The sequence below is a fragment of the Lampris incognitus genome, chromosome 12 (genome assembly GCF_029633865.1).
Source record: "Lampris incognitus isolate fLamInc1 chromosome 12, fLamInc1.hap2, whole genome shotgun sequence".
Lineage (NCBI taxonomy): Eukaryota > Metazoa > Chordata > Actinopteri > Lampriformes > Lampridae > Lampris > Lampris incognitus.
Window position 1 is genome coordinate 51697831 of NC_079222.1, and position 22340 is coordinate 51720170.

At 47.0% G+C, this 22340-nt stretch overlaps 1 protein-coding gene across 1 annotated transcript in view; it reads left to right on the forward strand.

Annotated features, from left to right (window-relative positions):
- lrsam1 (leucine rich repeat and sterile alpha motif containing 1) overlaps positions 1 to 8788 on the forward strand; it is a 112478-nt gene extending 103690 nt beyond the window's left edge. The window contains exon 25 of the mRNA XM_056290978.1: positions 8524 to 8788. Coding sequence (XP_056146953.1) covers positions 8524 to 8646 — 123 coding nt within the window. The 3' untranslated portion in view covers positions 8647 to 8788. The remainder of the gene's footprint in view (positions 1 to 8523) is intronic.
- Positions 8789 to 22340: the final 13552 nt, after the last annotated feature.

Sequence of the window (22340 nt, forward strand, 5' to 3'; positions counted from 1 at the left end):
GAAGACATACGGGGGTGGATGGGAAGTGGGGCTACGAGAGGGAGAGGACATACAGGGGTGGATGGGAAGGGGCGCTACGAGAGGGAGAGGACACGGGTGGAGGGGAAGGGGACTATGAGAGGGAGAAGACATACAGGGATGGATGGGAAGGGGCGCTACGAGAGGGAGAAGACATACAGGGGTGGAGGGGAAGGGGGTTACGAGAGGGAGAAGACATACAGGGGTGGAGGGGAAGGGGGTTACGAGAGGGAGAAGACATACAGGGGTGGATGGGAAGGGGGCTATGAGAGGGAGAAGACATACGGGGTGGATGGGAAGGGGGGCTACGAGAGGGAGAAGACATACAGGGGTGGAGGGGAAGGGGGCTATGAGAGGGAGAAGACATACAGGGGTGGAGGGGAAGGGGGCGCTACGAGAGGGAGAAGACATACAGGGGTGGATGGGAAGGGGCGCTACGAGAGGGAGAAGACATACAGGGGTGGAGGGGAAGGGGGGCTACGAGAGGGAGAAGACATACAGGGGTGGATGGGAAGGGGGGCTACGAGAGGGAGAAGACATACAGGGTGGATGGGAAGGGGGCTACGAGAGGGAGAGGACACGGGTGGAGGGGAAGGGGGCTATGAGAGGGAGAAGACATACAGGGGTGGAGGGGAAGGGGGCTACGAGAGGGAGAAGACACGGGTGGACGGGAAGGGGGCTACGAGAGGGAGAAGACACACGGGGTGGATGGGAAGGGGCGCTACGAGAGGGAGAAGACATACAGGGGTGGATGGGAAGGGGGCTACGAGAAGGAGAAGACACGGGTGGATGATTCTATGATTCTTTGTTGAAAGCATAGAGAGTAAGATTAGAAATAAAACCTTGGAGGTGGGGGACGGGGAGCCTACAGCTTTTGGAAAAATCTGTTCTTTAGTATATTCGCCGGAGTGTGGACTGTCTTGTACCACTTGCCAGACGGTAAAGGGATAAACAGACAGTGACTGGGAAGGAAGGAGTCCCTGGCGGTGCTACTAGCCTTCCTGTCACTCCATGAATGTCCCTCCGGTTGACAGCAATGCAGCTGTTATACCATACTTTCGCAAAGTAGTATGTGCATCTTCACATGTGCATGAAGAATCTGTGCTGCTGTGTAGGCTACATTACAGTAGTATGTGCATCTTAACATGTGCGTGAAGAATCTGTGCTGCTGTGTAGGCTACGTTACAGTAGTATGTGCATCTTAACATGTGCATGAAGAATCTGTGCTGCTGTGTAGGCTACATTACAGTAGTATGTGCATCTTCACACGTGCATGAAGAATCTGCTGCTGTGTAGGCTACATTACAGTAGTATGTGCATCTTCACATGTGCATGAAGAATCTGTGCTGCCGTGTTGGCTACATTACAGTAGTATGTGCATCTTCACATGTGCATGAAGAATCTGTGCTGCTGTGTAGGCTACATTACAGTAGTATGTGCATCTTCACATGTGCATGAAGAATCTGTGCTGCTGTGTAGGCTACGTTACAGTAGTATGTGCATCTTAACATGTGCATGAAGAATCTGTGCTGCTGTGTAGGCTACATTACAGTAGTATGTGCATCTTCACACGTGCATGAAGAATCTGCTGCTGTGTAGGCTACATTACAGTAGTATGTGCATCTTCACATGTGCATGAAGAATCTGTGCTGCCGTGTTGGCTACATTACAGTAGTATGTGCATCTTAACATGTGCATGAAGAATCTGTGCTGCCGTGTTGGCTACATTACAGTAGTATGTGCATCTTCACATGTGCATGAAGAATCTGTGCTGCTGTGTAGGCTACATTACAGTAGTATGTGCATCTTCACATGTGCATGAAAAATCTGTGCTGCTGTGTAGGCTACATTACAGTAGTATGTGCATCTTCACATGTGCATGAAGAATCTGTGCTGCCGTGTTGGCTACATTACAGTAGTATGTGCATCTTCACACGTGCATGAAGAATCTGTGCTGCTGTGTAGGCTACATTACAGTAGTATGTGCATCTTCACACGTGCATGAAGAATCTGTGCTGCTGTGTAGGCTACATTACAGTAGTATGTGCATCTTCACACGTGCATGAAGAATCTGTGCTGCTGTGTAGGCTACATTACAGTAGTATGTGCATCTTCACACGTGCATGAAGAATCTGCTGCTGTGTAGGCTACATTACAGTAGTATGTGCATCTTCACATGTGCATGAAGAATCTGTGCTGCCGTGTTGGCTACATTACAGTAGTATGTGCATCTTCACATGTGCATGAAGAATCTGTGCTGCCGTGTTGGCTACATTACAGTAGTATGTGCATCTTCACATGTGCATGAAGAATCTGTGCTGCTGTGTAGGCTACATTACAGTAGTATGTGCATCTTCACATGTGCATGAAGAATCTGTGCTGCCGTGTAGGCTACATTACAGTAGTATGTGCATCTTAACATGTGCATGAAAAATCTGTGCTGCTGTGTAGGCTACATTACAGTAGTATGTGCATCTTAACATGTGCATGAAGAATCTACTGCTGTGCAGGCTACATTACAGTAGTATGTGCATCTTAACATGTGCATGAAGAATCTGCTGCTTTGTAGGCTACATTACAGTAGTATGTGCATTTTAACATGTGCATGAAGAATCTGTGCTGCTGTGTAGGCTACATTACAGTAGTATGTGCATCTTCACATGTGCATGAAGAATCTGTAATGCTGTGTAGGCTACATTACAGTAGTATGTGCATCTTAACATGTGCATGAAGAATCTGTGCTGCCGTGTTGGCTACATTACAGTAGTATGTGCATCTTCACACGTGCATGAAGAATCTGTGCTGCCGTGTTGGCTACATTACAGTAGTATGTGCATCTTCACACGTGCATGAAGAATCTGTGCTGCTTTGTAGGCTACATTACAGTAGTATGTGCATCTTCACACGTGCATGAAGAATCTGTGCTGCCGTGTTGGCTACATTACAGTAGTATGTGCATCTTCAAATGTGTATGAAGAATCTGTGCTGCCGTGTTGGCTACATTACAGTAGTATGTGCATCTTCACACGTGCATGAAGAATCTGTGCTGCTTTGTAGGCTACATTACAGTAGTATGTGCATCTTCACACGTGCATGAAGAATCTGTGCTGCTGTGTAGGCTACATTACAGTAGTATGTGCATCTTCACACGTGCATGAAGAATCTGTGCTGCTGTGTAGGCTACATTACAGTAGTATGTGCATCTTCACATGTGCATGAAGAATCTGCTGCTGTGTAGGCTACATTACAGTAGTATGTGCATCTTCACATGTGCATGAAGAATCTGCTGCCGTGTTGGCTACATTACAGTAGTATGTGCATCTTCACATGTGCATGAAGAATCTGTGCTGCCGTGTTGGCTACATTACAGTAGTATGTGCATCTTCACATGTGCATGAAGAATCTGTGCTGCCGTGTTGGCTACATTACAGTAGTATGTGCATCTTAACATGTGCATGAAAAATCTGTGCTGCTGTGTAGGCTACATTACAGTAGTATGTGCATCTTAACATGTGCATGAAGAATCTACTGCTGTGCAGGCTACATTACAGTAGTATGTGCATCTTAACATGTGCATGAAGAATCTGCTGCTTTGTAGGCTACATTACAGTAGTATGTGCATTTTAACATGTGCATGAAGAATCTGTGCTGCTGTGTAGGCTACATTACAGTAGTATGTGCATCTTCACATGTGCATGAAGAATCTGTAATGCTGTGTAGGCTACATTACAGTAGTATGTGCATCTTAACATGTGCATGAAGAATCTGTGCTGCTGTGTAGGCTACATTACAGTAGTATGTGCATCTTAACATGTGCATGAAGAATCTGTGCTGCTGTGTAGGCTACATTACAGTAGTATGTGCATCTTAACATGTGCATGAAGAATCTGTGCTGCTGTGTAGGCTACATTACAGTAGTATGTGCATCTTAACATGTGCATGAAGAATCTGTGCTACTGTGTAGGCTACATTACAGTAGTATGTGCATCTTAACATGTGCATGAAGAATCTACTGCTGTGCAGGCTACATTACAGTAGTATGTGCATCTTAACATGTGCATGAAGAATCTGCTGCTTTGTAGGCTACATTACAGTAGTATGTGCATTTTAACATGTGCATGAAGAATCTGTGCTGCTGTGTAGGCTACATTACAGTAGTATGTGCATCTTCACATGTGCATGAAGAATCTGTAATGCTGTGTAGGCTACATTACAGTAGTATGTGCATCTTAACATGTGCATGAAGAATCTGTGCTGCTGTGTAGGCTACATTACAGTAGTATGTGCATCTTAACATGTGCATGAAGAATCTGTGCTGCTGTGTAGGCTACATTACAGTAGTATGTGCATCTTAACATGTGCATGAAGAATCTGTGCTGCTGTGTAGGCTACATTAGTCTCATTTCAATATTCTGTTCTCTTTAATCCAAGTAAACTGCTTTCAGAAGGATTCAGCTCGTTTGAATGTCGTCTATTATAGGCTTGCTTGCAAGATGACTTAATAATCTACTACTACTACCACTACTACTACGATTACTACCACTACTACTACTATTACAACTACTACTACTACTACTACTAGTACTACTACTTTCGGCTGCTCCCGTTAGGCCTCGCCACAGAATCTGGTTTTGTTTTCGAGTACACATACGATTGTAACATTTAGCCAGGCAACATGTTAAACTTATGACACAACCTGGTCTCTGGTGTGCGTATTTAAAAGTTTTTAACTGTAATGGCACAAAGGATGAAATGAAAAGGGGAACGGAGGTGGGGGTGGGGGATGAAAGCACGATTTTGGCAAAGCGTTTTTTACGGCTGCTGACCCCTGCCCTCCCCTCCTCATTTTAGCCTGTTCTGTTCCCAAACTGTTCCCGTGTTCATTTGAGAAAAGTTTTAAAAAATGCTATGTTGTCACTTAACAGGGAACAAATTACCATGGTAAATGCATTCATAATTCATCACCGTGTTCATGAGTCCAGTCAGTTTTATTTGTACAGCCCAATATCACAGATTACATATGTGCCTCAGGGACATGTGTAATCTGTGATATTGCACAGTAATGTAATGTACAGCAACACAACATCCTGTCCTTACACCCTCACTTCAGATAAGGAACAACTCCCTAAAAAAAACCTTTAACAGGGAGAAATGAAAGGAAGAAAGCTCAGGGAGAGCAAGAGAGGAAGATCTCTCTCCCAAGACGCACAACGTGCCATGATGTTGTGTTTACACAATTTACACAATACAACTCTGAAAGAGGATAACACAGTTATAATGGAATTATAAAATATATGAAGAATATGATGAGCAGGATGCTCCCAAGTCTCCATGGTGACGGTGGTCACCATGGAGACTTGGGAGGAGGACAGACTGCACGTGCACAGGGGGGAGACTCACATCACACCATTAAAACAGAAGAAAAGAAAGGAGAATGATAATAGTAATAATACATTTTATTTGTGGGTGCCTTTCAGAGCACTCAAGGACACCTTACAGAATACAGTAAAAAAAAAAGCAGCACTGTATCAGACAGCGTAAAATCAAAACAAAGCAGGGTAGACAATAAAAAGTTAACACAACAGATAAGTATAAAATCAACATCTGCACAAAACTCAGTGAAGCGTGGATCAGACTGAATATGCCAGTTTGAAAAGGTGCGTTTTGAGATGGGATTTGAAGGTTGAAAGAGAGTCAATGTTTTGAATGTCTTGTGGGAGAGAGAATGACTGAAGGCTTTAGTCCCCATGGTAGTCAAGCGGGCCGATGGTGTAGTGAGTTTGAGAGCAGAAGAGGATCTGAGAGTGCGGGAGGGCGTGTGGATATGAAGTTCAGAAAGATATGAAGGAGCTAAGTTATTAAGGGCCTGAAAGGCGAGGAGCAGGATCTTGAAGTCAATACGGTATATAACAAGGAGCCAGTGGAGTTGCTGAAGAACAGGAGTGATATGATCTATAGAAGGAGTTCTGGTAATGATACGGGCAGCTGAATTCTGAACCAGTTGAAGCTTATGAAGGCACTTGAGGGGAAGACCAAAGAGGATAGAATTACAGTAGTCAATACGGGATGTAACCAGAGTGTGAGTGAGTATGGTGGTGCTTTTATGTGTAAGAGATGGCTGAAGATGATAATATTGTGTAAGTGGAAGTATGCAGACCGAGTAACATTGTTGATGTGGGCTTCAAAAGATAATGTGCTGTCCAGGATGACACCCAGACTCTTAACCTGAGGCGATGGGGGAATTATAGAATTGTCAATAGTAAGAGAAAAACGTAGGTTTAGTGCCAACTAGAAGGACCTCAGTTTTATCACTATTAAGTTTGAGGAAGTGGTATGAAAACCAGGATTTAATTTCTAGTAAGCAGTAAGAAAGGGATGTGGGCAGAAGAGTGGAGGTATGCTTGGTGGATAGATAAAGCTGGGTGTCATCCGTGTAGCAGTGAAATTGAATGCCAAATTTCCTGAAAATGTGGCCAAGAGGTAGTAAGTAAATAATAAATAGGAGGGGTCCCAATACAGAGCCCTGGGGAACACCGGTAGTAACAGGAAAGGATATCCAAAGGAATTGAATCAAGTACAACTGGACTTGGTATATATCCGGATATATACCAAGATATATACCACGGATATATACCAAGTCTAGTTGCACTTGATTCAATTCCTTTGGATAACCATGACCTGGATGAATGAGAACATTCACAGACATCTAACAGGAAAGGACTGAGATCTCAAATTTTGAGTTGGACAAACTGAGTGCGGCCAGAGAGATATGATCTAAACCAGTCAAGGGGGGTACCAGTTATTCCAATGGAAGCTAATCTTTCTAGGAGGGTGTTGCATGAGATGGTATCAAAGGCTGCACTCAGATCAAGGAGGACAAGAATGGTTAAGAGCCAGCTGCCATCAAAAGATCATTAGTGCTTTTCACCAATGAGAAGACATCATTCAGAGAGAGAGAAAAGACGTGAGAGAAGAGAACAGTTTGCAGTAGTCAATAATCTATACTCTATAATCTAGTCAGCAGAACAGTGCTTGGTAAATTCATTGAGACAGAAACCGACCCACCATGCAGCACAGGTTGTGAGGCACTCAACTTAAAGACAACTAAATGTAGGCTAAGGCATAAAGATGAGTTTTAAGTTTGGATCCGTTGAGAATTTTGCCTTGGTTCATCGTGAAGCCGGTAAGTCCTTCATCTGTAATTCAAAATAACATTTAAACAGGGAACTACACAATAACCATCATCATCATCAATATGATAATGACGAACTTGCCATTGTCAAAGAAAGCAGTCAACATTATTTTTAATGAGTGATGCATTGGAGATAATGTTTAAAAGTTGTTATCGTATCTACTTCCTCCTTCTTGTTATTTCCTGTCAGAAGAGAGTTTGGAAAAATCCAACGTGTCCGTCATGTGTCAGCCAGTGGACCTAACTGGCAAAAAAAAAAAGGTGGGGGGGGGGCAAAAAATCAAGTCATCTTCCACTGGAATGAATGACTTCCACTCTCTGTCAACCTGACAGTACAGATGCGAATATGGCACAAGGACTTGATCTGTTTTTATTTGTTCATTAATTTTAAACAAGAATTCAGATATTCATTCAGAAAATCTGAAGCGTATCATAAAGGTATTTGGGACTGCTTGAGAAAAATGTCTTCCATTGTTGGCTGCGCAGAGCAACCATGTAAACCAGACCAGTAAGGTGTGATGGGAAGGGCAGTGTTTCTGTGTGTTGGCTCCGGTCTGAACCAGACCAGTAAGGTGTGATGGGAAGGGCAGTGCTTCTGTGTGTTGGCTCCGGTCTGAACCAGACCAGTAAGGTGTGATGGGAAGGGCAGTGTTTCTGTGTGTTGGCTCTGGTCTGAACCAGACCAGTAAGGTGTGATGGGAAGGGCAGTGCTTCTGTGTGTTGGCTCTGGTCTGAACCAGACCAGTAAGGTGTGATGGGAAGGGCAGTGCTTCTGTGTGTTGGCTCCGGTCTGAACCAGACCAGTAAGATGTGATGGGAAGGGCAGTGTTTCTGTGTGTTGGCTCCGGTCTGAACCAGACCAGTAAGATGTGATGGTAAGGGCAGTGTTTCTGTGTGTTGGCTCCGGTCTGAACCAGACCAGTAAGGTGTGATGGGAAGGGCAGTGTTTCTGTGTGTTGGCTCCGGTCTGAACCAGACCAGTAAGGTGTGATGGGAAGGGCAGTGCTTCTGTATGTTGGCTCCGGTCTGAACAGGCTTCAGATTGCAAAAAGAGCACACAAGCACACAGGCACAAAGGGCAAGGCATGCACAGCCACATGCCATTGTTGACATTTCTGCTTGGCCTGTCCAATTCTCTGCTTATTGTTTCAGTTTTCTGCAAAATTTGAGGCAGTCATGGAATCACAGATGTCTGGGGTCTGGGGATAGTAGGAGTATTTAAAAGCATGGGCATGCGTGTACTCCTGCTAGAATGTATTATATTTCTTTACTTGCATTCAGTTTCATGTCTGACTGTTGTGTGTTTGCTGCAGTTTCAGGTCATCTTCCTGCCGTGTGGTCACGTGTGCTGCTGTCAAGTCTGCAGTGGTGCTCTGCAGAACTGCCCCCTGTGCCGCAGCGACATTTCCCAGCGCGTACGGCTCTACAACATCTAGGACCTTTTCTGCACTCAACTAGTTCATCAATATGCATGATGTCACCATATTCTGATCCTGTGTATAACCAACACGTCTTCAGAGGGCTGCTTCTCCTCTATTAACCACACATATCCTAAATAAATGTGCTGACGGAATGAGTTATTATTATTGTCGTGGGTTTTTTTTTCAAAACAACTTATGCAAAGTAATTATATATTATTATATTAAAAATGATGTATGAACTTGTAGAGATGAAGCCACCCACCCTGTGGTTTAACATCGACTGTTTTCTGCCTTAGCGTGTCTGCTCTGTGGATGTGTGCCTTTTTCTGGAAACCACTTTTCCACTTACATTCTAGACCTTTTTATTGCCGTTTCCGTCTCATCTGTCAGGTAAAGGAAGGACTGTAAAGTGTACACTTAAACCCTGTGCCATTCCTTCGTCCTTTGTCCCATCTAGCTTTTGTTGTTACCCTTTTTTTTACCTCATGCTAAAGGTCTTCTCCCAGAATCACAATCCCACTCCAGTAATGTTGACAATAAATTGATGTGATCAGTGAATGTTCTTGAGTCATGTGGTCCTACAGTTTTTACAGTTTTCGTCTTCATCTTAAACCTGACATGCAGCCATTTAAAGGCTACAGTAAGCATTTCTGGCAAGTACAAAACACTCGACCAACTGCTTTATTGCCACCGACAATAGTTGTTTTTCAAGTGCTCTTAGTTCCTATTTTTGCTTAACTTCTTCATGGAAATGTGGAATATATATGGAAATATACTGCCACGCGCCCATGACGTGTAAAAGATAGTCCCAAACCTTTCAGATCAAGTCAGGCAAGGCGGCCAGCTCTATGAGCACGCGTTGCGCTTGTAGTCATGTCAACATGATGTCTGTGGATGTTCTCATTCATCCAGGTCATGGTTATCCAAAGGAATTGAATCAAGGGCAACTGGACTTGGTTTTATATCCGTGAAGACGTTTCGCCTCTCATCCAAGAGGCTTCATCAGTTCGTGCCTTTCCGACTAGACCAAGCTAGCCTGACTGGCTGCTGATGAGACTCAGATATTTATCCTCTTTGGAGTCGTTGTCAGAGCTATAGATGTCCATGGCTCTTTTGTGTTCCGATGTTTAGCAACGACGGTCGTTGGGGGTGTTAGTTTCGACTTCGTTAGTGCTCCATTCAGTGGTCATGAGAGTCGTTGGAGCCGTTAGTGAGCGACTGTTGTTCTTGGAGGCTAGGCTTCTTGAGTCTCCTGGGTAGAGATGAAAGGACGGCATTGTAAGTGGGAGATAGGTGGTGTCGCAGACGACCTCCTCTGTTGAGGGATGGTTTTCCCAGTTTCGCATAGAGCCTCTGCAGCCGACGTCGGAGGACGCGGACCCGGCAGTGGTGGCTGGAGTGACTGCCCGGAGACGGCGCGGGAGCGGCCTCTGTTTCTTCCACCAGCGGTTCGGCGGCAAGGCGAGACGCTGCGTCCCTCCGTGCACGTTTGAGGCGGCGGGAAACTCCCGGGCAGCGCTCAGTAGCAGCTGTGGGCGCTGGCGGACGTAGTGAGCTGCTCTTCATTACGGACTCGATGTCAGGAAGACGGTTTCTGGTGGACTCAGGCTCGCAAAAGAGCCTACTCCCTCCTGCTAAGACAGACAGGTCGGCCGAAGGCGGCGGCCCACAGTTGAGTGCAGCTAACGGTTCGTCCATTGCGACGTTTGGCACAAGGTTGGTGACTGTTTGTTTCCGCGGGCGCCATTTTGAGTGGGACTTTGTAGTGGCCGCCATTACTGTTCCTATTATCGGCGCGGATTTTCAGTGTGCTAATGGTCTGCTGGTTGATGTTGCAAACCGCCGTTTAATTGATGCTGTGTCTTTCGCCACTGTTCCGTGCGAGACAGGGGGAGCCGGGCCGTTAACACACGCTAACTTTTTAGCATTAGGGGATGTTTTTCAGCGTTTGCTGGCGGATTTTCCATCGGTGACTACGCCTGCCTTTTCCACCGCGGTTACTAAACACGGGGTAGAACATTTCATTCCCACTCTGGGACCGCCAGTTTTTGCGCGCGCGCGGCGCCTCGACGCGGTAAAATGGGCTACAGCTAAGGAGGAGTTCGCCATCATGGAGCGTCTGGGTATAGTGAGGCGTTCCAACAGCCCGTGGGCCTCGCCGCTTCACATGGTGCCCAAGGCGGATGGGTCGTGGCGGCCTTGCGGCGATTTTCGCCGCCTGAACAACGTCACCGCCAATGACGCTATCCCATCCCACACATACAGGACTTTTCCATACGCCTGGCAGGTACCACTATTTTCTCTAAGGTGGACCTGGTGCGCGGCTATCATCAGGTTCCCGTGCGCGCAGAGGACGTGCCCAAGACCGCAGTGATCACCCCGTTTGGGCTTTTTGAGTTCATGCGCATGCCTTTTGGCTTGAAGGTGGCAGCGCAAACCTTTCAGAGGCTGATGGACTCGGTGTTGCGTGACCTTGCTTTCGTGTTCGTTTATCTCGACAACATATTAGTGGCCAGTCCGTCAGCTGAAGAGCACCTGGCGCACCTGAAACAGGTTTTCCGTCGTCTGGACGAACACGGCCTGATAGTCAACCCGGCCAAGTGTCAGTTTGGACTGCCGGTGATTGACTTCTTGGGTCACCGCATTTCGCCGCAAGGCGCGGTCCCGTTGCCTTCTAAGGTGCAAGCGGTGGCGGAATTTCCCCGCCCGGTCTCTGTTAAGGCATTGCAGGAATTCTTGGGAATGGTGAATTTCTATAACCGTTTCCTCCCTCGCGCTGCCCACCTCCTTCAGCCACTTTATGAAGCCCTGCGGCTTAAGAAGGCTAACGACCCTGTCGACTGGACTCCCGAACAGGTCCAGGCCTTTGACAGAGCTAAGTGCGCCCTGGCTAACGCTGCCCTCCTCGCCCATCCCACACCCACGGCGTCCATAGCTTTAACAACCGATGCGTCTGAAATAGCCGTGGGGGCTGTGGTTGAACAGCGTGTGGCGAATGCGTGGCAGCCACTCGCATTTTTTAGCCGCAAACTGCGAGATAGCGAGCGCAAGTACAGCGTTTTTGACCGGGAGTTGCTGGCACTGCACCTTACAACCCGGCATTTCCGCTTCCTGCTGGAGGGTCGCTCCTTCACGGCTTATGTGGATCATAAACCGCTGACTTTCGCCATGTCCAAGGTGACTGAGCCTTGGTCTGTTCGTCAACATCGCCACCTAGCGGCGATCTCCGAGTTCACAACGGACATTCAGCACGTGGCCGGGAAGTCCAACCCTGTTGCTGATTGTCTGTCGTGTGTGCTTGTGTGTCCTGTGCACCTCGGTGTGGATTTCTCCGCTATGGCTCCCGACCAGCCCAGCGACCCGGACGTCCTTGCCCTTAGGTCAACGCGTACCGGTCTCAAGCTAGAGGACGCTGTGATGCAGGAAGGCAGTCCTGCCCTCCTCTGCGATGTCTCCACCGGCCGTCCCCGCTCCGTTGTTCCATGTTGTATGTTAGGAAGAGTTAGGCATACTGTTGAGTCTAAGATCTTACACAGCCACCTGCCACTACTGGGGGGGGGGGGCTGCACCCACGACTAGAGGGAGCTGCAGTCTCCCACCCCCCCTTCCCGTACTAATGCACGTGGGTCAAGTGCAGGTTAACCTGTCACCGTCGTTGCTGCCACAGGCCACGTCCACCGGGGGGAAACCACTGCAGATTCAGGTGGAATACGGCGGTAGAACCAAGACAAGGGGATGCAGCTACAACAGCCTGGGACAACAGCTTCTGACTGGTTGGAGCCGGTGTAAGGCGAGCCCCAGAGATATCCAAAGCAGCTGAATCAAGTGCAGCTGGCCTGGATGAATGAGAACATTCACAGGCGAGTCCCAGAGAGTTCCCCTCATTGTTTTCCAGTGTCACACGACGTGAAGTGATACGGGACATTGTGTATGTCTCACAAGAAACGTGTGGCTCAAAAAGAGATGCCGATCTATGGACTCGTTCCCACTGAAACCCAGAGATGGTTGGCAGACACATAGCAGCTGAAAGCGTTGACCACACTGTGCAGCGCCCCGGGCCACCTGTGGTAGTACGCTGGCACCGCTCATTTTGCCAGACACGGACACTGCAAATAAACAAACAAACAAAAAAATAAATAAAACCACGCGGTCGTACAAAAGCAGCGTCCGTGGTTACAGAGGTGCTTGCACCGACTCCGTGGAGACTATCTTGAGAGAATTAAAACAACAATCAGGCTCCTCTTTCTGAAAAAGTGGACCTTTTGATATATATATGTATTTTTTAATGCGGGGGGGGGCACATTAAGTTGGGGGTTCTGGTGAATTTTTCTGCATCAATTTGTGCCTTTTCTGCAAGCATTTATGATGCAGAAAGGCGCAAATTGATGCCTTTCTATGTAAAAGAAAACACAAAATGTGGGCACCGGGGTGCCAACTCAACACATACTGCAAAATAATGCAGACTCCTGCCACATGACCCACACCACTCAGCAGCTCCAAATATTGGCATATTTAATAACTCACATTCATTGCTTACCAAAATCAGACACACACACACACACACACACACACACACACACACTTAGCAGGCCAACTACTCAGCCTTGTGTTGTCTCTGTGATGGTCTGGTCTCTCTTTCCTCTCTTGTCACGTCCTCTTTCTGTGACATCAACCTGCCAATGGACTACAGATGAACACGAGGCTGGTGGCCAAATGTGGCATGTTACATTTAATTATAAATGTTCATTAACATGCGCTGTCCCTTAAATAGAGACATCTTACAAACCCCTTTGCTCTCTCTCTCTCTCTCCACTCCTCTCTTCTCTTGTCTCTCCTCTCTCCTCTATCATTGTTGTTTCTCCCTCTCTACTGCTGCATGTCAAGTCTGTCTCTTTCCTCTCCTTCACTTTCTCTGTTGCCGTCTCTCTCCTCTCCTCTCTCCTAGTGTCTCTCCTCTGCTGTTCCATGTCTGCTAATGTCTTCCCTCCTCTCCTCTCATGTTGCTGTCTATCTCTTCTGGACAGTCTCTCTCTCTCTCTCTCTCTCTCTCTCTCTCTCTCTCTCTCTCTCTCTCTCTCTCCTCTAGCTTTTTTAGTGATCTCTGTCAATGCCTCTCCTGTCTTTTTGCTGTCCATGTATTTGTCTGTCTCTGTCCTCCCTCTATTTTGCTCCCCCTCTCCTTGTATTCTCTGTTCATGTCTCTCATCTCCTCTCATCATCCCCACTTGTCTCTCTTCTACTCTCTGTCAATGCCTCTCTTGTTCCTGTTCATGTCTTGACACTTATGGGATGAGGACACTGGTCAGTTCTAATTTCCTTGGGTGCAGTTTGGAGAACGTGTTGACAGCTTCATCCAGGTCCACTGCCATATCATATTGTGTGTGGATGAGGGCCAGGGATGGCAAACGGTCATTTGTCATGCTGCTACGTATGAATGGGTTCAGTCTCCGGAGAGTGCTGGCTGACCGTTCACACTCACAGGAGGTGACTGGTAGAGTACAAGCTATTTTGAGAAGCTTGAAGATGTTTGGGTAGATCAGCACATCACATTCTTTGATTGCCTCAGCACATGAAGTTGGCCTTTGTTCTGATGACTTGTTTTGCCACTTCAGTTCCAGCTTTTCAGTTCCTGCTCAATCAGTTCTGGTGAAGGTAAGTCATCTTGGTAAAGGTGAACTGCTTCAGAGATGTCCACTGTCACATCCGAGTGGCACTGTACAGACGGAATTAGGCCCAGGAGCCTTGATGCTGTTAGGGATAGTGGACTAAATCTGGAGTCGAACTCGATGGTCTAGGAAGGGTATAGCCATGTTGCGATGATAGTAGTCCTGCACAGTTTCAGTAGGTGCATTTTTCCCTGTGTGTCTGCCTTCCAGCAGACATTGGTTGACTGGTAGGCTGTACATTGACCTGAGCAGCCATCCTGATTGCTTGCTCGTAGATCTGGTCGAAGTCATCCTCAATTGTCTCACGTAGCTCCTTGTAGATATCCGTCACATTAGGGGATGTCACCTCATCCGCCATGACTGTATAGCTCTGTGCATTTTTGACCTCTTCCACAATCTGGGCCTGAATCATTTGCTTTCCTATCACATCAATCATCTCATTTTGGGCTTGGGGTGAGAGGTTAGGTGGCATTTCTCAGCTTTGGCTTTGCCATGTGCTGCTTCAGCGTCTCATCATGGTTTGCAAGTAGATTCTTCAGGGCCAGGAAGTTTCCAGGGTTGCCAGTAGAATACTGCTGCTCAGTTGTACCTCTAAGTGCAACACACTGGCGACCACAGTACCAAAGTACAGCCTCTGCTACAGACTTGAGTATGTGTCTGTTTTCTTTGATGTTGGCTTCCTTCCTACTATCCATCAGGACCGATATTTGGGTCTCAGGTTTGTCGACCGACGGGAGAAACAATCTAGCATTTTCAACTGCAGCTAAGGGAGATGGTCTTGTTGAATGGTTGCCAATTACCAATGTTTTCTAATGCCATTGTGTGAATGGAGCATTGATCATCAATCTCACCTGCTTCCTCTCCTTTGCATTCACAAACAGGGCACAGCACACACAGAAGGCACCATCAAGCTTAGAACTGTACACCAACCACCAGCCATATTCCTCCAACCACCTTGAGCTTGAAAGCCCTGTTGCAGCCACCAAGGAATTGTGTTGGGAAAATGAAGTGATTTGATGGCCTGTCATGGTTCCTGAGCAAATGGTATTTCTGGCCCTCAGACATCCTACCCACACTCTCTAAGATTTCCTCAACTGGTTTTGTGGCCTGAATGAAAAATCCTAGGTCACTGAACATCTCATCATCCTGACGTGCCCCAAGGTGTTGTGGACCCTCCTGGGGCTGGGGATCACCCTGATCTTCCCTGAGGGATTCTGCATCCCCCTAACCTTCCCTGGGTTCTTGTGGATCACCGTGACCTGCTTTCCTATCTGTAAACATATAGATAGATCTTAGTCAGTGGTGTAGTGGAGGTATACGCAGCTATCCACTACCATTAGTGCATGCTAATTTTACAGTCAACAACAAAAGCATGCACAAAAAAATCTTAATTTATCCCTGTGATTGACAGCTGAAAACCTGATTTAGTATGGAAAACAAGCATTGTATTGGCGCGAGATAGCCTACAAGTGTAATCAGATGAAATATGTGCACACTGAAATCGATTAGTTAGGACTGAATCAGTTTTCAATTGCTCATGTCTGAGGAGATGTGACTAGGGGGCACGCTGGGGGCTCTCGTTATTAATACAGTTGATGAAGAGCCAGCAGCTGTCCTGTATTCATTTCTTCCCCTGTTCCAGGGGTATTACATTTGGAGGCACCGCTGGGATGAGAGAAGTGAGGCTGGTGTCCCGAAGCTGAGGAAGACGCCCACATCGATCATCCCATAAAACAACCCAGGTGGCAGAGAGCTCGCGCGGCTACAGTTGGGGTGAAAGCCTAGTCAAGGAAGGCGTGCATCCTGAGGTACAGCGTGGTCACTAGGGGGCAGCAAAGTCCACGGTGACAGACTAAACACACTCCCACACAGTTTGTCACTCACCTGCCAAGATGGATTCAGAGGTGGAGGCTTTGCAGTTTGAGATTAAAGCAGCTCTTTTTCAATTTACTACAGACCAGTTAATGCAAATATGTGAGTTTCTTGACATCTCAGGAACAAACCAAAGAAACATTGTTGGCAAACCTCGTAAGGCGCTTGTTTTGTATAACATCCAACATGTGATGGACGTGATGAACTAAGTGAGCTTGAAGATGGCGGTCTGTCCGAACTGTTAAGCCTAATGGACATGATACAGACCCTTCTGAAGGCTAGCAAAAATAAAACGCTCGAAGATGAAAATGAGGAACAGGATAAATTAGAGAGAGAATTAGAACAGCTAAAACTAATGGTGCAACAGAAGGAAACTGAAATGCAGGAACGAGCCAGCAGAGACACAAAGAGCATAGTGACCAATAAAACTCTACCAGCTCACACAGCCCTGTCCATGCAAATAGCCCGCCATGGCGTAAAGACTGTAAACTTGCAGGTCAGATTGGCGAACCTGGGCAAAGAGACAGACTAACCCTCTCCAGCTTGGCCCGCCAAATAGAGAACGGTCTCAGCAAAGGCTACCCTGAGTCAGAAATTGTGGATGCTGTTATTAGAGCCATTGTACCCGGCCTACAGCTGTGGAGTTATCTTGAGGGTAAAAGTGACCTGTCTCTTACGACTTTAAGGAGGATCCTCCACTCACATTACCAAGAGAGGAGTGCAACTGAGCTATACAAACAGCTGACCACAGAGGTTCAGAGCAGTAAGGAGGCTCCACAGAACTTTTTAATCAGAGCAATGGATGTAAGACAGAAAATGTTGTTCGCATCACAGGAAGCTGAGTCTAGTGTCAAGTATGAGCCCGCACTAGTGCAGAGCATGTTCATGCATACAGTACTCACAGGCTTACAGAATGACAGCATCAAAACCGATCCCCAACCTTACCTGCTACAACCAACTACTTCAGATGAGTTGCTCTTGGAAAGGCTCAATATGGCATGTGCTAATGAGAAAGAGAGACAAGATAAAAAGAGGCAGATCACACCACAGCGACACACCAGTGTCCACGCCGTCCAATCCAGTGATGTAAGTGGAGACAAATGTACAGCTCGACAAAGCATAGTCGCACTTCTTCCCGATGTGCCGTCAGGCCTCAAGGAAATCAAAGCAGACATTGTACTGTTGAAAGCTCTCAAGGCAGAGGTATCACAAATTAGAGAGTCAATTCATAAGACAGAAAATACACCTAAACTGTGTCCTCCCACTAGCAAAGAGACAGATTATGGGACAGCCAACCAGCCACATGATTTCCAGCCACAGTTCACAGCCTGGAATAAAGAGAGTGCCACAGCTTTCCACCAGCCAGGTGGACCAGTGCAGGAATATCGAGCTGCGAGTGGTCCGAGGCTAATGAATGGAGCAGCCCAGTTTCAGCAGAGGTTTGCACCTCAGAGATATCAGATGCCACGCCTCCGACCAAGATGTTACACGTGTCAGCAGCGAGGAGAGGAATATGGCCAGCATTGCTACTGGTGTGGGAGTATCGAACACTCCCGTGCAGGTTGCAGAGGAAACAGAGCGCTGCCCGGTGCTGAGAGAGAGAGAGAGACCTTTAAACGAGGAGCGGTTGCCCGGGGGGGGGGGGGCACAGAGAGTGACCGGATCAGCCTAAGTGTCCCAAAAATGCACCAACTGTGCAGAAAAGGAGAAAGATCAGAAGTTTCCACAATGTTCAGTGTGTAAAACAGTACTTTACTGTTCCAGAGAATGTCAGGGTAATCACTGGCCAGAACATAAAGAAAACTGTAAACCATGCACACCTCTTAAGCCAACACCACAACAAGCACATTCATGCAAGATTGTGGCTGACAAAAAACAAACATTCTGACAAAGGAAGAGTCCGCGGTGACTGAACTGGTTGGAATAATAACATGTCTCACTGACTGCTACCTACAAGGGAAGAGAAGTGAAGTACTCTGGGACACTGGCTCACAAGTGTCTGCAATCGACGAGGTTTGGAAAGCTGACCATGTCCCTCACACCAAACTGAGAGACATAGCAGAGAAGTTGATCCAAATGACCCCTTGCAGGTTGAGGCAGCCAACGGTACAGAGATGCCATATGTAGGGTGGATAGCAGTGAGCTTTAGGCTAACAGCTAGCTAGTGCTGAGGAGTTTCAGGTTCCCATGCTTGTCATGAAAGGCAGCCAGCAGACCCGCCCTATAATTGGCTTCAGTGTCATTGAACATGTTGTTCTTAACAGTCAGAAAAACCAGAAAAATTACGTTGAGGAAGATAAACTGATAAAAACAGTGAAGATGGCTTTCCCTAACTTAAAGACAAAGACAGTTCAGGCATCCATTACAGCAGTGAGTGTTGAGCGAACAAGTGTGCATCTAGTGAGGATAGCCTGTCAGAGAATGAGTATACCGAGTCGTAGTTCTGTACAAGTGAAATGTAGAATACATGCCAAGCCCTTTAAACAAGACACCACCTTAGCCTTTGAGCCCGATCACAATCCCCAGTGGCCAGAGGGACTGGACTTTTGTGCCACACTTGTTCAGGTTAGAAAAGGGGCACATCCAAACATCATCCTTAGTGTACAGAACCCCACTGACCATGACATTATGTTGACAGGTGGGTAGTTATTGGTACAGCACAGTCAGTGACATCTGCGTACCCACTTAGTGGAGTCAAGGAAGCGCACTCACCTGTTGACGTAAATAACATTCAGGCCCAACACACCAAGACTAGGAAACTAGGTCAGAGCTCTGGGACCCCCATATTGATCTCAGCCACCTAGATGAAGGTCAGAGGCAGGTTGCTCGTGAGATGCTGAGGGAGGAGTCGAACTCCTTCTCCCGATCAGATAGTGACATAGGTTGTATTGATAAGCTTCAGTTGAGCATTTCATTGAAAGACCCTGAGCCGGTAGCAAGAACCTACATGTCAGTCCCCAAGCCCTTATATGAGGAAATGAAGGATTATTTAATGGATTTGGTTGCACAGGGGTGGATAGAGAGATCACACTCATCTTATTCTTCCCCCGTTGTTTGTGTCAGGAAAAAGTGTGGGTCATTACGTCTGTGCATAGACTACAGAGAGTTAAATCGCAGGACTCACCCTGACAGACAGCCAATCCCAAGAGTGCAGGATATCATGGATGGCCTCGGAGGAAACACCATGTTCTCACTGTTAGACCAGGGAGAGGCCTACCATCAGGGGTTTATGGCAAAAGACAGCAAACACCTGACAGCTTTCGTGACACCCTGGGGCTTGTATGAATGGGCCCAGATCCCCTTCGGACTCATGAATGGTCCAGCAGTATTTCAGCGCTGCATGGAGGAGTGTTTAGAGGGCCTCCGAGAGAAAATATGTGTGCCATATTTATAGATGACACCCTCGTGTTCAGCAAAACAGTCAAAAGCCACGTCAGTGATGTAAGACAAGTGTTGCAGAGACTGAGACGGCATGGAATCATATCAAAACCAAGCAAATGTGAGTATTCAGAGCTGAAGCTCGCTACCTTGGGAGAATAGTATCGGCTGAAGGAAGTAAAATCGATCCTGCTGACACAGCTGTCGTGAGGGTTCTGAAAGATAAGAAACCAAAAACGGTTGGCGAGTTAAGGCAGATGATGGGACTGTTAAGTTACTATCGCCAGTCCATAAAAGACTTTTCTCGCATCGCTAGCCCCCTTTATGAGCTGACCAAGGGACCTGCCCATATGGAAAGCCCACAATCCAAGGGAAGGACGTGGCATAAAAAAAGAAATGTGAACGTGGTGCCATCTCACACACCAATACAGTGGACAGACTCACATCAACAAACTCTTGAGTGCCTGATAGACTGTCTGATTACACCACCAGTCCCGGCATTCCCAGATTTCTCCCAGCCGCTTGTTCTTCATACAGATGCATCCAATAAGGGGCTAGGAGCTGTGCTATATCAGAAACACGATGGGAAGCTACATGTAGTTGCGTATGGATCCCGGACACTGTCAGCATCAGAAAGAAACTATCACCTCCATTCAGGTACATTAGAATTTCTCGCTCTTAAGTGGGCGATTACAGAAAGATTCCCTGACTATTTGTATTACACCCCCCCTTTATCACCGTTTACAGTGACAACATCCCCCTGACTTATGTGTTGTCCACTGCGAAGTTAAACGCCACAGGAAGTAGGTGGGTAGCAGAATTAGCAGACTTTAACTTTACCGTAAGATACCGCCCCGGCAAAGAGAACATTGATGCTGATAGCTTGTCTAGAATGCCAGTAGATGTTGGCCAGCTGATGAAGGAGTGCACAGAGGAGATGTCTTATGATGCGGTGGGAACAACTGCTCAGGCAGTAGAAACACAGTCAGAGCCAAACGCCTTATGGTCAATGGCCATCTCTGTCAAGAGTCTGCTCGATGCTCAAGATACCTCAGTTGTTTCATTAACACCAGCACAGACACAACAGGATCAAAAAACGACTCACATATTGGACCAGTTTTGCAGTACAAAATGTCTGGAGTGAGGGCCTCACGTCAAGAACTAAGAAACCTCGATGAACAGAGCCGTTGTCTCCTCCGTGAATGGGACAAACTGGAGGGTGATGGAAATGGAGTCCTCTGGAGAAAGACAGTGCACAGAACACAACTGGCATTGCCTGAAAAACACAAGACTGCTGCATTAAAGGAGCTACACAACCAGATGGGGCACCAAGGCACTGACAGGACAATATCGCTCGTTAGAGACCGCTTATTCTGGCCGTACATGCAGCGGGAAATGGAGCAATATGTGATGAGCTGCACTTGCCTTAGACAAAAAAAAACCTAGCCGAGAGACAAGGGCCCCTCTTAAAAACATTGTCACCACCCAGCCATTTGAACTCGTGTCGGTGGACTTCCTCCATCTTGATAAGTGTAAAGGCGGGTATGAGTATATTTCAGTGATTGTAGATAATTTCACACGTTTTGCACAGGTGTACCCTACAACAACAAAGTCTGGAAAAACAGGCTGACAAAATATTCAATGATTACGCCTTGAAATTTGGATTCCCAATGCGCATTCACCACAATCAGGGAGGTGAGTTTGAAAATCAACTTTTCTCACAACTGGGCAAATACTGTAATGTGGCTGGACCAAGGACTACCCCTTACCATCCACAGGGGAACGGTCAGGTTGAACGTTTCAACCGAACGTTAATGCAGATGCTTCAGACTCTTGCAGACAAAGACAAGACAAACTGGAAAGACTCTGTCAATAAGCTCATCTTTGCTTACAACTGCACACGTGCAGAGGTAACAGGCTTTTCTCCACTTTGCCTACTATACGGCCGCTCTCCAAGACTACCTATTAACATGTTATTCAACTTGCCCACCGAAGTAGGAAGCTGTAGTCACCGTGAGTATGTTCAACAGTGGAAGCAAGGCATGCAGGAAGTATATGCTATTGAAAGAGAGAATGCACGTAAATCTGCTCAGAGAAACAAGAGGATATTTGATGGCAAAGTGAGGAGTTCAGTGGTGTGCCCAGGTGACCGTGTGTTGTGCGAAACATGACCCCACGTGGAGGACCTGGAAAATTGAGGAATCACTGGGAAGAGATCATCCATACTGTAGTTCGTCAAGTGGGAGAGGATGTCCCCATTTCTGAGCTGAGACCTGAACATGGGAAAGGAAAGTCAAGGATTCTGCATCGAAACCTCCTTTTGCCATGCGATCACCTGCCGCTGGAAGCTGAAGTTCGCCCACATGTGAAACTAAAAAGGAAAATCGCAGTGGCTGATGAAGTCAGAGAGGATGCGGAGGATGATTACTATTTCATGCCACCTCAGATCGCAGCTCGATCAAGAGAAACAGTGAGAGAGACTCCTGTCATGGCTGACGATGTGACAGAGCCAGACCCAACGGAACCTGCAACAGAACGACCTCAGATGGAGAACAGTGATAATGACTTACCGGAAATCCAGGATGTCCAGGACGACGACTCACCTGATACTGAGGATGAGGCATCATTGCCCTCAGTGGAACAAGAAAGAGAGAGGGAGACAAGTTGGAGCAGGTGTCTCATCTGTTGGCTCTACTGAGGGTCCAGCCCTTCACTGCTCCGCTGATACAGATCTTGGATGGCGGCAACAGTGTCTGGTGAGGGTGTCTGAGGAATGGTAGCCTCAATGAGGGT